At 39.6% G+C, this 13,410-nt stretch overlaps 1 protein-coding gene across 2 annotated transcripts in view; it reads right to left on the reverse strand.

Moving 5' to 3' along the window:
• Window positions 1–13,410, reverse strand: part of LOC127572339 (single-stranded DNA-binding protein 2) — a 299,567-nt gene that overhangs the window by 21,353 nt on the left and 264,804 nt on the right. For both annotated transcript variants that reach the window (XM_052019481.1, XM_052019480.1), the window contains 4 exons: window positions 11,088–11,142; window positions 7,412–7,482; window positions 6,101–6,179; window positions 897–925 (listed from right to left, as the gene is read on the reverse strand). In XM_052019481.1, coding sequence (XP_051875441.1) covers window positions 897–925; window positions 6,101–6,179; window positions 7,412–7,482; window positions 11,088–11,142 — 234 coding nt within the window. The remainder of the gene's footprint in view (window positions 1–896; window positions 926–6,100; window positions 6,180–7,411; window positions 7,483–11,087; window positions 11,143–13,410) is intronic.

Genomic DNA, 13,410 nt, shown 5'->3' on the forward strand with positions numbered 1-13,410 from the left:
TATGTCTGACTCCTCTCCTACTGCAACTCTGAGGGAATTGCTCATTGGATAAATGCCTGGTATACAAGCTGCCATCTCTCAGCTCAAGCTTATCAAAGTGACATCTCTTACAGATACACCATCTCAATTGCCTTTGGATCACAACACAGAAACTTCTTTAATTGGGTGTTTGAGTTCCAGACTTTCAATCTAGGTATAGCCATATGGGGCAGTCACATGACAACTATACCCCCAAAATTCTTGCATGAAACCCATACTGGGGTGGGGTGGGGTGGGAGGGAGGCTGTAAGCAGAGGGAAGCGGTACTCAAGCTGGGTAAGACCAGAAGACAAGACCATAAGACTTAGGAGCAGAATTAGGCCATTTGGCCCATCAAGTCTGCTCTGCCATTCGATCATGGCTGATTTGTTTATCAGAGCATTTGCATATAGGTCCTTTCTCCACTTGCACTTTTCTCCTTGGGCTTCTATGTCTAATTCTGTTCTCCTTCCTCGATTATAAAATAAAACATGGCTGTAGCCAACATAATTTAGCTTCCAGCTGTTAACAAACTGGATGTGTGCCTGGTCATGTGACTGCAAGTGCAAGGCAGTCTGGAAGTATGAAGAAGCCTTCCAAACTAACGCATGGAAGTGAACCAGATTTCTTCAATGGAGAATTCTAAAAATTAATCAAATTAAACTTTGGTTTAAATACTTATTTTGCTATAGCAGTGGAACTGACTTTCTGTTTTTCAATTTTATCTATGAAATCTATATTTTGGAAATAAGCAGCAATTTTCAGAGTTTTTATGAATCTCTTTGCCCTCAATAAGATCAAATTGTAACACAAGTTGTTTTTGTAAATAGTTTACATCAAAGGCTAAAAATAGTACACTTATTAAACACGATCCTTACTTTGGAAATGCCGTCCATATCTCCTGAGCCTGAAATTAAAAGAAAAACATTCTAATTAGTTTTTGTTCCAGCCATCTGAGCTCAGTTATTCCCCTACAGCCCTCAATGGGGTCTTGCAAATGTTCAGAGATGTAAAACTGTCAGCTGCACAGCAAACACAAGGGTAAATTAATCAGAATACAACTTCATATTGTTATTACCTCCATTGTTTCAAAGCACTACTTCATCAATTCAGGCCTTGTAAATGCCATAGGTTTACAAAATAAAAAGCTGATTTAATTTCAAATTTCCTTCTGCTTTCAAGTCTACAGTAGTTCAGCAACAATAGGTATGTACTTAGTGGAACTATCCTAACGAGACAGTTCCATTTCAGCCCCCAGATTACCTAAACCAGACACCATCCTCTTCTACTCTACAAAATTTATACCATTAAACATTCACATATTTGATAAACCATTTCTGCTGTCAGATTCCCACTGTTATGGGAATTATCTCCTTCTTATTTAGAAGCTAAATGCATGTTGCATTTAGCACAAATGCCCAAATGGGGACTGTGCAAGTGGCAAAATTGGGAAAATTTATCTTTGATAAACAGGAAGGGTGGTTTTCACCTTGCTCGCTGAATTAAAGCCTGATCAGAACAATTGCCAACAGCAGCTGCCATATCTTTGCTGCTGGTGTCCTGGGAAACAAGTCATAGCCTTAAAGGACTCTCTCCCTGGCAGCAACTTTCCAACAGCATAAAGGCTGCCAGAGGTAAGGGAGAACTTGTGCCTTCAGTTGTGTGGTCACACTCACTGCCCCAAACCCCACCACCAATTCTCATGCGGTAAGTGGTACCATATCTGCAGTAAGCTCTTCGAAGCCCAGTAATAATGCAACAAACTTGCATAGCATTGAAAACTCAAGCAGCCACATTCAGACAGAAACACTTCAATGACACAGCCAGGAACCTTTAAATGGGCAGGCACGGTAGTGTAGCGGTTAGCGTAACGCTTTACAGCGCCAGCGACCTGGGTTCAATTCCCGCTGCTGTCTGTAAGGAGTTTGTACGTTCTCCCCGTGTCTGCGTGGGTTTCTTCCGGGTGCTCCAGTTTCCTCCCACATTCCAAAGACGTGTGGGTTAGGAAGTTGTGGGCGTGCTCTGTTGGCGCCGGAAGCGTGGCGACACTTGCGGGCTGCCCCCAGAACACCCTACGCAAAAGGTGTATTTCATTGTGTGTTTCGATGTACATGTGACTAATAAAGATATCTTATCTTATTTTAATTAACATTTCCCAGCCAACCTGCTATGGAGTTTGCTCCTTGCTTACTGAGAGTTATAAATGAAGGTCAAACATTTCACATTACTGCACTAATTTGTATCACTAATGTAGAGAATGGTATTGTGCACATTGATGATGTCATCACTTATGCAAATGATGACAGGAACATTTAAGCCTTGTGAAGGTAAATGGCATTTTGAAAGTGCTCAGTCTCATTACTGGATGAGCAGGACTTCCACCAGGGTTTATTGCTTTTGCATATATGCTTTTATACATAATTTACACATGAAAAGCAGGCAAAATGAGTCCAAACTCTGCACAACAAACTTTATCCAAATGAAGCTGTGAGACAGATTCTGTCAAAGATTCCAGTGTGTAATATTCTGGTCTGCCAACATTCTGTTGTAGTCCACACTAATTCTTTTAACACATACGTCAAAAAAGAATAAAATGGATTGAAATGGCATTGCTGTTTGAAGTAAATACTGTGGCTTCTCTTTGTGATATGAATGCTGGTACTCTAAGGAGGATATTGCATTGCTATTCATTAACTTTGGTTCTGGAATACATGTCAACTAGTTGCAATCTACATAAAAGCATATTTCTAAACACAATAAAATGAAAGTCAACAATGAAGGAAAATTGGGGGAAGAATGTGTGAAAATCACAAACATACAAGAAACAAAAAGACATAGCTGAGGAGGACATATCTGCAACTGAAGCGGAGAGTGAGAAAAGTGAGGAAGCAGAGGAGGTGGAGGGAAGGGTGGAGAGAGGGAGGGGGAGAAAGAGAGAAGGATGAGGCAAGAGTGAAAAAAAGTGGCAGCCATAGGTTTATAGATTCAAGGGTTAATTTTCACAAGGAAGAATTGGTGCTGGGGTGGGGGCATCAAGGCGGCCGATGGAGGAAATGAACCACGCAAAGTTCGATCCATTTTGATTGCTGGATATCATTTTAATCAAACATAAGTGTATCCTATACAAAACTAACAAGAATGCTCTGCAGCTGGGGACATGAAACAAATCATGATCTGGACACTGCCCACTACTCCTCAACACACGTAGAACAGGCTAATGTGCTGGACCATGTTGAGGTTAAGAAAGGGATAGCATTGGAGCTTCTGAAAAACATAAGGATAGTTAAGTCCCCGGGGCCAGACAGGATATACAGTACCCCAGGTTACCACGGGTAGCAAGGGAAGAGATTGCTGAGGCGTTGACGATGATCTTTGCGTCCTCCCTGGCCACAGGAGAGGTACCAGAAAATTGAAGGATGGCAAATGTTGCTCCCTTGTTCAAGAAAGGTAATGGGGATAATCCTGGGAATTATAGACCAGTGAATCTTACGTCAGTGATGGGCAAACTACTGGAGGGGATTCTTAGGGACATTTGGAGAAGCATAGTCTTATTAGGGATAGTCAGCATGGCTTTGTGAGGGGCAGGTTGTGCATCATTGACTTAACTGAGTTTTTCGAGGAGGTGACAAAACAAATTGCTGAAGGTAGAGCGGTGAATGTGGTGTATATGGACTTTAGTAAGGTGTTTGACAAGGTTCCCCATGGTAGGCTCATCCAGAAAGTCATGAGGCATGGGATCCATGGAGACTTGGCTGCATGGATTTGGAATTGGCTTGTCCACAGGAGGCAGAGGGTGGTGGTAGATGGAGCGTATTCTGCCTGGAGGATGATGACTAGTGGCGTTCTGCAGGGATCTGTTCTGGGACCCCTGCTCTTTGTGATTTTTATAAGTGACTTGGATGAGGAGGTGGAGGGGTTTGCAGATGACACGAAGGTTGGATGTGTTGTGGATAGTGTAGAAGGTTGTCGTAGGTTACAACAGGATATGGACAGGATGCAGAGTTGGGTGGAGAAGTGGCAGATGGAGTTCAATCTGGAAAAGTGTGAAGTGATGCACTTTGGAAGATCGAACTTGAAGGCGGAGTACAAGGTTAATGGTAGGATTCTTAGCAGTGTGCGGGAACAGAGGGATCTTGGTGTCCAAGTCCATAGATCCCTCAAAGTTGCCGCCCAAGTTGATTGAGTGGTTAAGAAGGCGTATGGTGTATTGGCCTTCATTAGTCGAGGGATTGAGTTCAAGAGCCGTGAGGTAATGTTGCAGCTCTATAAAACTCCGGTTAGACCACACTTGGAGTATTGTCTTCAGTTTTGGCCACCTTAGTATAGGAAGGATGTGGAAGCTTTAGAGAAGGTGCAGAGGAGATTTACCAGGATGTTGCCTGGATTAGGGAACATGTCTTATGAGGAGAGGTTGAGCGAGCTAGGGCTTTTCTCTTTGGAGTGATGCAGGGTGACTTGATAGAGGTGTATAAGATTATGAGGGGCATAGATAGAGTGGACAGCTAGAACCTTTTCCCCAGGGCGGCAATGGCCAATACCAGAGGACATCCGTTTAAGGTGAGAGGAGGAAAGTTCAGGGGAAATGTCAGAGGTAGGTTTTTTTTAAACACAGAGAGTGGTGGGTGCCTGGAACGCACTGTCGGGGGTGGTGGTAGAGGCTGATATAATAGGGACATTTAAAAGACTCTTAGATAGGCACATGGATGTAAGAAAAATGTAGGGTTATGGGCTGTGCAAGAGGGAAGGGTTAGATTGATCATGGAGTAGGTTTATATAGGTCGGCACAACATCATGGGCCGAAGGGCCCATCTGTGCTGTACTGTTTAGGTTATTGTGAACAGAACTTACATTTTAATTAAAGCTGTTTTTCCACCTGTATGCAACAGAAGTGTCAAATAACTTAAAAAAGTCAGTGAAGATTAAAGAGAAACTATGAAGTGGGAACAGATGAACCTGTGATATACAAGTCAGTTCACAAGATTTTAACCAAACGCTATTCCAAGCTAGTTTTGACAGGTAGGAGGGGAAGGGGGGATTGAAAACTAAGTTCATTCCCAACATTTTTTTTTCTCCTCTCAAGTTTGCAGATATCACTGAGGATTTCTGAAACACTTTTCGTTTGACCTTATCTAAGAAAGTTGGGAAAACATTTTGATGGATTTACTACCTTATGTATAGAAGGTTTTGCAAACAATAGGAAGCACTGACATATAATTTTCAATATTTCTGTAAAATTAGTGCTCTAAAGACAGGCTGTACAGAATTTGAGAGAACAATTGGTAATCTCTGCTGGGAATCAGGAGGTACTGCATTGAAGGAAGCTCACCTAATCTCACAGGCAATGAAGAATCTGGACAAATATTATAGTCAAATTCAAAATGAATTACACATCACAACTGGATAAAAACCTGAAATATGGCAGAACGTGGAAACATTAGCAAATTATTTGTTCATCAATGTGAACACAGAACATGGAACATAGAACATTGCAGCACAGTACAGGCCCTTTGGCCCACAATGTTGTGCTGACATTTTATCCTGCTCTAAGATCTTCCCTCCCACATAGCCCCCAATTTATCTATCATTCATAGAAGTGCCACATTACTACAGCACAAGCCCAAGATCTTCCAAGAAACATAATCTCTATAACTTTACCTTTAGTAATCTTTCCCCTACCGTAAACAAGTCATTATTATATTTGCTAAAGTGTCAGGAGAGACAAATTAGTACAGATGAGGATCACTATAAATGCTCAAATTGAGCAGTGTACTTAATTCTTTCTCTTGGTCTTACTTGCACACTCACAGTAAACAAAATCTATCGGGGTGAGGGAGGGGGAGGTTCTAACAATGATTTCAGGAAATGTTACCCACCTGAGAGCTGATTATAATTAGTGAGCAGCTGCCTTAAGTTGGTGAAGCACATTCGGAGTGAGATATGCCAACATAAGGCTGTGTGGCCTGGAATCAGACCCCACTTGTATTGTAATACATACATCAGGAAGTTTCTGAAGTGCAGCAGAATAACAGCAGAATAACTAAAATGGTGCTAAGAATATTATGACTTATTATTTTCTTGTTACCTAATGATCCATTCATGTGATGTGGTTCCATTCCACCCATAGCACCTATTGGACCATCTGAACCAGGGCCCATAGGAAACTGCAAATTCAACAGAAAATTAAATGCAATGTCAATGGGATTTCCCATATTTGCAACAGAAATACATTTACATATTGTTCAACTGCTTCAACATCCTTAGTAGTTGCATTAACGGAAATTTATTTCAAAGTTTGTTTGGTACGCTGATCTTCACTGGCCAATGAATTAAGTAGACACGTGAAAATTTTAGATTCATGCCACCATTTTTTTTGGAAGATAAAACTCTGTTCAAAATGAACATTTTGTATCTTACGTGCTGTTATGTCACCAACCATCTCTGACAAATAAAACTCGAGAAAACCTAGGAGTTAAACTTGAATTTGACAAACACCGTTAGTATGGGGTTCCTCCTAATGAAAATTGAGTCATAATTCCTGGTGACATTGCAAAGAAATACAAATACCAAAGTATCACAAACACAGCATTTTGTGCTCTAGGTACTCCAAAGAACCAACCATTTCTGATAGTCCTGGTAAACAAAAGCTGCTAATCTGATAATTGCCACAGTGCCATTTGAGGCTCAATTTACTGTCTCCTCTGAAACAACAGGTTGTGGATACATGCCCCACTCCACAGACATGAGCATCAAATTCTAGCTCCAATGCAGTATTGAAGGAGTGTTGCATTGCCTATCATTCAGAAAAGATATTATACTAGGATCCTGCCTACACTTTCAAGAAGATATAAAAGATCCCAATGTAGTATTTTCAAGAACAAGAGAGAGTTATCCCCTGTATCCCCTATTCCTCAGTCAACAAAGCTATCATATAAGCATTACCACATAGCAATTTAGGGAGCTGGCTGTGCACAAATCAGCTGCTGTGTTTTCTTATACAATGAGTACACCAATTTTTTTTTAGGTTGTCCAGGGTTTGAAAGATCAAGATTAGTAGTAAGTGCTGAGTTTCAGTGCCTTATTAATTGCCCCATCCATATATCTGACAAACAATATTTTCATCTCCTACGAGACATCCTTGCTGGAACTATATGAATTTGCCCCAGAATTGAATGTCAGTAAAGCTAGATGCATGTTATTTGCATTTGAGATCTGCAGGTGTCATAACAGTACAAATTTGAATAAAACAATTTTATACCTGAAGGAGAAAATGCCCTCTCCAGTTTAGTAGATTTTGAGTACATCCACATTTTACAACTTTGTTGTGCAGCAAAAAAAACTTATATACTAAAGAAAATTGAAAAAGAAACTAGAAGTTGAATCTTCAGCTACTTACGTTAGACCTGTTAGCACCAGGTGGAACTGCATTCATCATAGTGTACATATTGTCACTGGAGTTGGTTGAATCTGAAGCAATCAGAAATACAATAGGTTAAAAACACTTCCAAGGATATCAGGAGGATGCTTACGCCGATGGTATAGTCTGGTTATTGGTTGGTTACTGTCTCTGACTCACAGGAACAATGATAGTAGCTGTTATTACACTGAACTATTGGTCCTCATCCCAAATACATTTTCCTTTCTTGTAATGGGAGACCACCACATAGAAATGAGATATTTCCTTCCATGGAGGGAGAGCCTCACTGGATGATATCCAGTAGCTCAATTTTCTAGATGATCTGTTTACACCTGATTTCAGTCAGAAGCTGTGTCATATTCAACTATAAGGGTGAGCTTCAGAACACATAACTGCGCCATTACTGAGAGGATTGATTTATGCTGCCATAAAATCATCCAACCCCATGCCTACATCAACTGATCTGCTGCTGAAGCCATTATCCACATTGATTACTTCTTGACTTGTTTATTCCTAAGCATTCTTGATCATTCTTCCTTGTTCTATCCTGCATAAGTTGACATTGTCTAAAAGTCTGGTGCCAGTGCAGGGGTCTTGAGCATGGCCCAACATGGTGTGGTACAAGTCAATGCATCAATTCTAAAACTCTTACCACTCTTTCAAAATGGCCTCATCCCATAACCCTGTTGCGCTCTACAACTCTCAGAGATATCTCCACTACTCTGATTTTGACCTTTTGCCTATCCCCAAATCTCCTCCAAACTTTGGCAATTAGTTTATATGATTGAGATGATACCCATCAAGCTTTATTGGTACATTGCACTGGTAACATCTACAGGCTGCATTCAGCTATTTTAGCAAAATTTTATGATCCAGTTATTTAAAATAAGTTATTTAAACCTAATACATCTCCTCCCCAATGTCATTTGTTTATAATAGCTTATGTGTCTCGTTTACTCAGTCAATTAATAGTTAACACATAAAAATTCAAATAAATGCATTCCTGATCTTTTGACTATTTTGATTCTCCCCTAATTTTAGCTGATAGCAAATTTCTAAAAGGTAAAGGGAAGGAATTGCATTTTCTTGGCAATGTAAGATACAGAAAAATATCATAAGGTAATGTAAGTGGTATAGTCTTTCTGCTTGCTCTCAGTTTTAATCTATTCTATTTCTTATTCTCATGCCGAACAAGCCAAAGCATCATATCCAAAGTGAATTGTATTAGATATTACAGGATTTCAATAAGCAGGCCAAATGCTAATAAAGATATTGATCAGTTATGTTGCACTATATACTTTCCATTTGGCTGATTACATATATGGCTACTCAAGTTAGTCATTGAAATAAAGCCTTGTTGCCAAAACTGAGCAAAGCTCAAAAATACACAATGGTGTACCTTGGCTGGTTACTAACTATTCCCTACACTTTTTCATTTGTAGGGACATTTTTTATTGATGTACAACAAAGTCAGTCGGGGAGTCTTGTGGGAGGCAAGTCAAGAAACTCATCATAACTTAACACTGCTTGAAAACGAGCATGTCTTCAATTTAATTATTTTACATGTTATCAAATTACTTTGACACAAATTTTAAAACATTTTTAAATGTGTGACAGAAATCTTGTCTAGAAGTCAATTGATTGGTTTTCAATTAACATAAATAAAAGAACTGTAGTTATGTGCATATTTAGCATCATCTAAGTGTGCATACATATTAACTTATTATTTAATTTCTGTACAATATCTCAAATTCTCTGTGCATTCTATACTTATTAATAAAGTGAATGCTTAGTAGCACAGCATGTTGAAGCTGAAATACTCAGGATGTAGAGAAGGGTTAAGCCTGTGGTCCTCCATGCCATTGAAAGCTCAAATGGTGGCAAAAGTAAATGCAGGATGGGTGCTTCTGTATGTGAAGAAGGGGAAAAGAGCCCCTTATACAGCTATATGAGAAAAGTTGTCAGAAAAATAAAAAGCTGGGAAGAGAAAAAAAACACAGTAGAAACCATAATTATCATTGAGATTTTAAAAAAATGTTGGATTGAAGTGAAGAGAGGTGTTCCCTTTTAGGCTTTACAGATTTGGGTCAGGTACACTTTTTGCATTATCAAGATTTGGAAGAACTTGTATAACTTGCCAAGTCTCACCACTGGATGGACTTTCCCTGGCGTAGACAGAATATTCCACAGGGCTGATGCACAGCTTAAGCTAAGCCCTTCAGTCAAGGATTATGAATGTAGATGCCCATTTTAGCTGAGGGAAAGGGGCGGAGTCCAGGTATGAACTTCAGCATGGGAACGCCCATGGAGTCTGAGGATGTGGACTCCTGGGTGATCTTACAAAATATAAATAAAATTAATAAGGGATAACTGGTATGGAAAATCAGGCAGGTTCACAATGGGGTTGCCAGTGGCTGCATGGGGTTCATTCTTTGAGAACATGTAGCATGGCTTCAATTTAATTATTTTACACGTTATCAAATTACTTTGACACAAATTATTAGTTTCAATCTCATGAAAGAAGCTTTTGTGTTATCGTAGAGGTTTTATTAACCACTGTCAGAAAGAAATTGGTAAGTGAATATTAAATCAAAAACTGATTCTTTGTGTTATTAGTTAGTATATATTACACAAGTGATTGTTAGGTAATGTTTTCTTTCCCCTTTGATTTAGTTCAGTCCTATAAAGAGAGAGCGTGCCAGAACTACTGAAGGATTATACCCTGCAGTAATCTAATTTTTAGCTTTGTACTCATAACAGGTGAGCTGTTCTGTATATCTAAAATTTTGATTTGAGTTTTAAACTCATATTGTAACATTGTGCGAGTAAGTCTGTTTTGTTCCAACATGTCCTATATATTTACGTTTGTTTTTAAGTCAGTTGAGAAGGAGAAAAATTACTAAAAACCTGATGGAAGTCTTTAACAGAGTGACAGTAATAGTGCCCTCCCCATTGGTGGGTGAAGTAATTGCACTTAGGGGCTATGAAGCCTTTCAGTTAATAAAGTGATGTACTGAATGACACAAGAATGAGAGGGTTTGTGTTTTGGAGTTGGACAACATTCTCCTAGGAAGGGAATGTGGATTCAGTGTCGTGATGCATGGGTGATTTTAACTCCTGGGCCTCATCTATAGATTTTGTCAACTGCATGAGGAAATCTGGGTGAAGCAAAAGCTGGATGACGAGCAGATGTACAATTTGGCACTAAAGAACAATCACTGGAAACAAGGTAAGTTAGAAGAGATGGTTTTAGGGAGTCTTGTGGGAGGCAAGATGCAAGGGTTTGAAACGAGTTTAAGTCAGGACGTAGTGGTAATACTTGCTGTCCTGCTTCTCCAACCAGTGACCCAGCTAAGAGCATGTTATCTCAGAAATACCCCTAATATGTCAAACAAAAATGACAATTTACCTTTTATAGGCACTTAGTCATCCTACCTTCCAGGGGTGTCATGATAAACAACTAACATTTATTTCCCCTAATCCCTTGTGTTCAGTTTATCTAGCAACCTGAACATCAGTAACAAGTTGTAAATCAAACATATTTGTGAATAAAATCCATAAGGCAATAATGTGCATATCCCTACTATTCAAGTCTCGCTAAAGGATTGACAATAACAACAAGAAACTGAAGCACACAAAGTGAGCAGTTTTTTACCTCCCGGGCTAGGCATGATGGGAGTTCCTGGAGGTCCTCCACCACCTGGGGGACCCTGCAAAACAATGTTCATCACAAGTTTATTGCCTAATTAGTCCTCCGAAATATAGTAGATATAGTCAGCTAATTACACAGAACCATCTGGTTACGGTCACCTCCAAATGAAAATCAGCAAACTTGTGCTACATCACATTATTTTCTCCCCCCGCATGAGCAGGAGAGTTGGGTGGGGAACTAGCAATGGTTCTTGTCCTGAAAACTATCCAGTGAACTTTACACAAAAGAGTGCCAACATGAATGTCAGGATCAAAATGATCTATTATTTCCCCAAGAGGCCAACAGTCTAACATCAACAACACTCACTGTCTAGGCATGCAAACCACGATGGCCACTTTGATAAGGTCCAGAACTAACAATTCAAAAAATAATGTGGAAAAATAGAGAAAATATCTTCCAAAAATAATTACTTTCTTTTAATCAATCTGAACTATTGCTTTAATCTGAATGCTCACACCATGGCAACATTTTCTTACTTAAATAGAAAAACATTTAAAGAACACCCTTTATATCCTTCAGACATCTCAAATTAGTTTTGAAATGTAGTCATAATCAAAATTTAGAAAATGTGGCAGTCAATTTGAACAAAGCAAGCTTCCACAAAGAGAAATACAACATGGCCAGGTGATCTATTATTTTACTGATGATGTTTCAGGAATACATGTTGGCCAGGGCACTGGCTGTATTCCCCTGTTCTTCCTTAATACTGTATGTGTTGAGCCTTTTTTATTTTCGACTGACAGGGAAGGCTAGGTTTCATGGGTACAGTAGTGCTGCAGGGGTTAAGTTATCCAAGTAGTAATCCAGTGACCCTGAATTCAAATCCCACAATTGCAGCTGTGGAATTTAAATAATAATCCGGAACTTGGGGAAAAAAACAACTAGGTTTAGTAACTATGCCCACCAAAACAATTGGATTGTTGCTGGATTCCAGCTGGTTCACTGAGGTCCTTCAGGGCAAGAACTCTGCATTGCCTACCTGGTCTGGCCTATTTGTGACTCCAGACCCATCTCATGTGGTTGACTCTTACGACTGCTCTCTGAAATAGCCTAAGCAAGTCACTCAGTTCTCACCAATGTCTCAAGGGGCAATTAGGGATGGGAAATAAATGCTGGCCTTGCCAGTGACACCCAGACCTTGAAAAACAAATGAATAAATAAAAATTCTAAAGGTCCACACTCTTGACAGTGAGGCATTCCTTTACTAGTACACCAAGTGGCCTGCCTATTATGTACTCAAACCTTTAATTTTTAAAGTTCTGCAGTCCTGTCATCTCTACTTAGGAATGATTGTGCTCAATAGCTAGAACTGGTTGGTAGGCTGATTCTGGAGATGAGGAGGTTAGTTTATGAGGAGAGAGATTGAGTCATCTGGGATTATACTCGATGGAATTCAGAAGAATGAGAGGGGATCTTATAGAAACATATTAAATTATGAAAGGGATAGATAAGGTAGAGGCAGGAGTTATTTCCACTGGTAGGTGAGACTAGAACCAGGGGACATAGCCTCAAGATTCGGGGGAGTACATTTAGGACGCAGATGAGAAGAAACTGCTTTTCCCAGAGAGTAGTGAATCTGTGGAATTCTCTGCCCAGGGAATCAGTAGAGGCTACCTCATTAAATATATTTAAAACACAGTTGGATAGATTTTTGCATAGTAGGGAAATTAAGGGTTTTGGGAAAAAGGCAGGTTGGTGGATCTGAGTCCACGGCCTGATCAGCCATGATCTTATTGAATGGCGAAGCAGGCTCGACGGGCCAGATGGCCGACTCCTGCTCCTACTTCTTATGAATCGTATGACTCTATGACCATTTGATCTGAATCATATTATTCAACCAAAAATTATTCAACCAACCTGACTGCAACATTTGTAAAATACACATTCTAATTTTCACTTATTTAACAGACGTATATATAGATGACATAATTGGTATAGAGCTTCAAGTCAATAACCCATCTCATTCCCTTAGTAAACTTTTAAATGCTATTTTGAAATAATTCCTTGCTTCATGGGAGGATCTGATTGGATGTCTGCGTCAGCCAAATACAATTATTTAGGTCATTAACCTCAGAATTAGTGTAACTTTATTCCTTAAGCAAAGCAATAAAAGGATTGCACTAATTGATATTTACTGCAGCCAATCAAAATAAACTCAGGGATTAAAGAGAAATGGCTAACAAAGCCTAATCCAATAATTTAAGATCCAGTCAACCACTCCAAACTCAATGCCAAGTGCAATGCTGACTCTGGCTTCGCCAAGAAG

The sequence above is a fragment of the Pristis pectinata genome, chromosome 7 (assembly GCF_009764475.1).
Source record: "Pristis pectinata isolate sPriPec2 chromosome 7, sPriPec2.1.pri, whole genome shotgun sequence".
Taxonomy (NCBI): Eukaryota; Metazoa; Chordata; class Chondrichthyes; order Rhinopristiformes; family Pristidae; genus Pristis; species Pristis pectinata.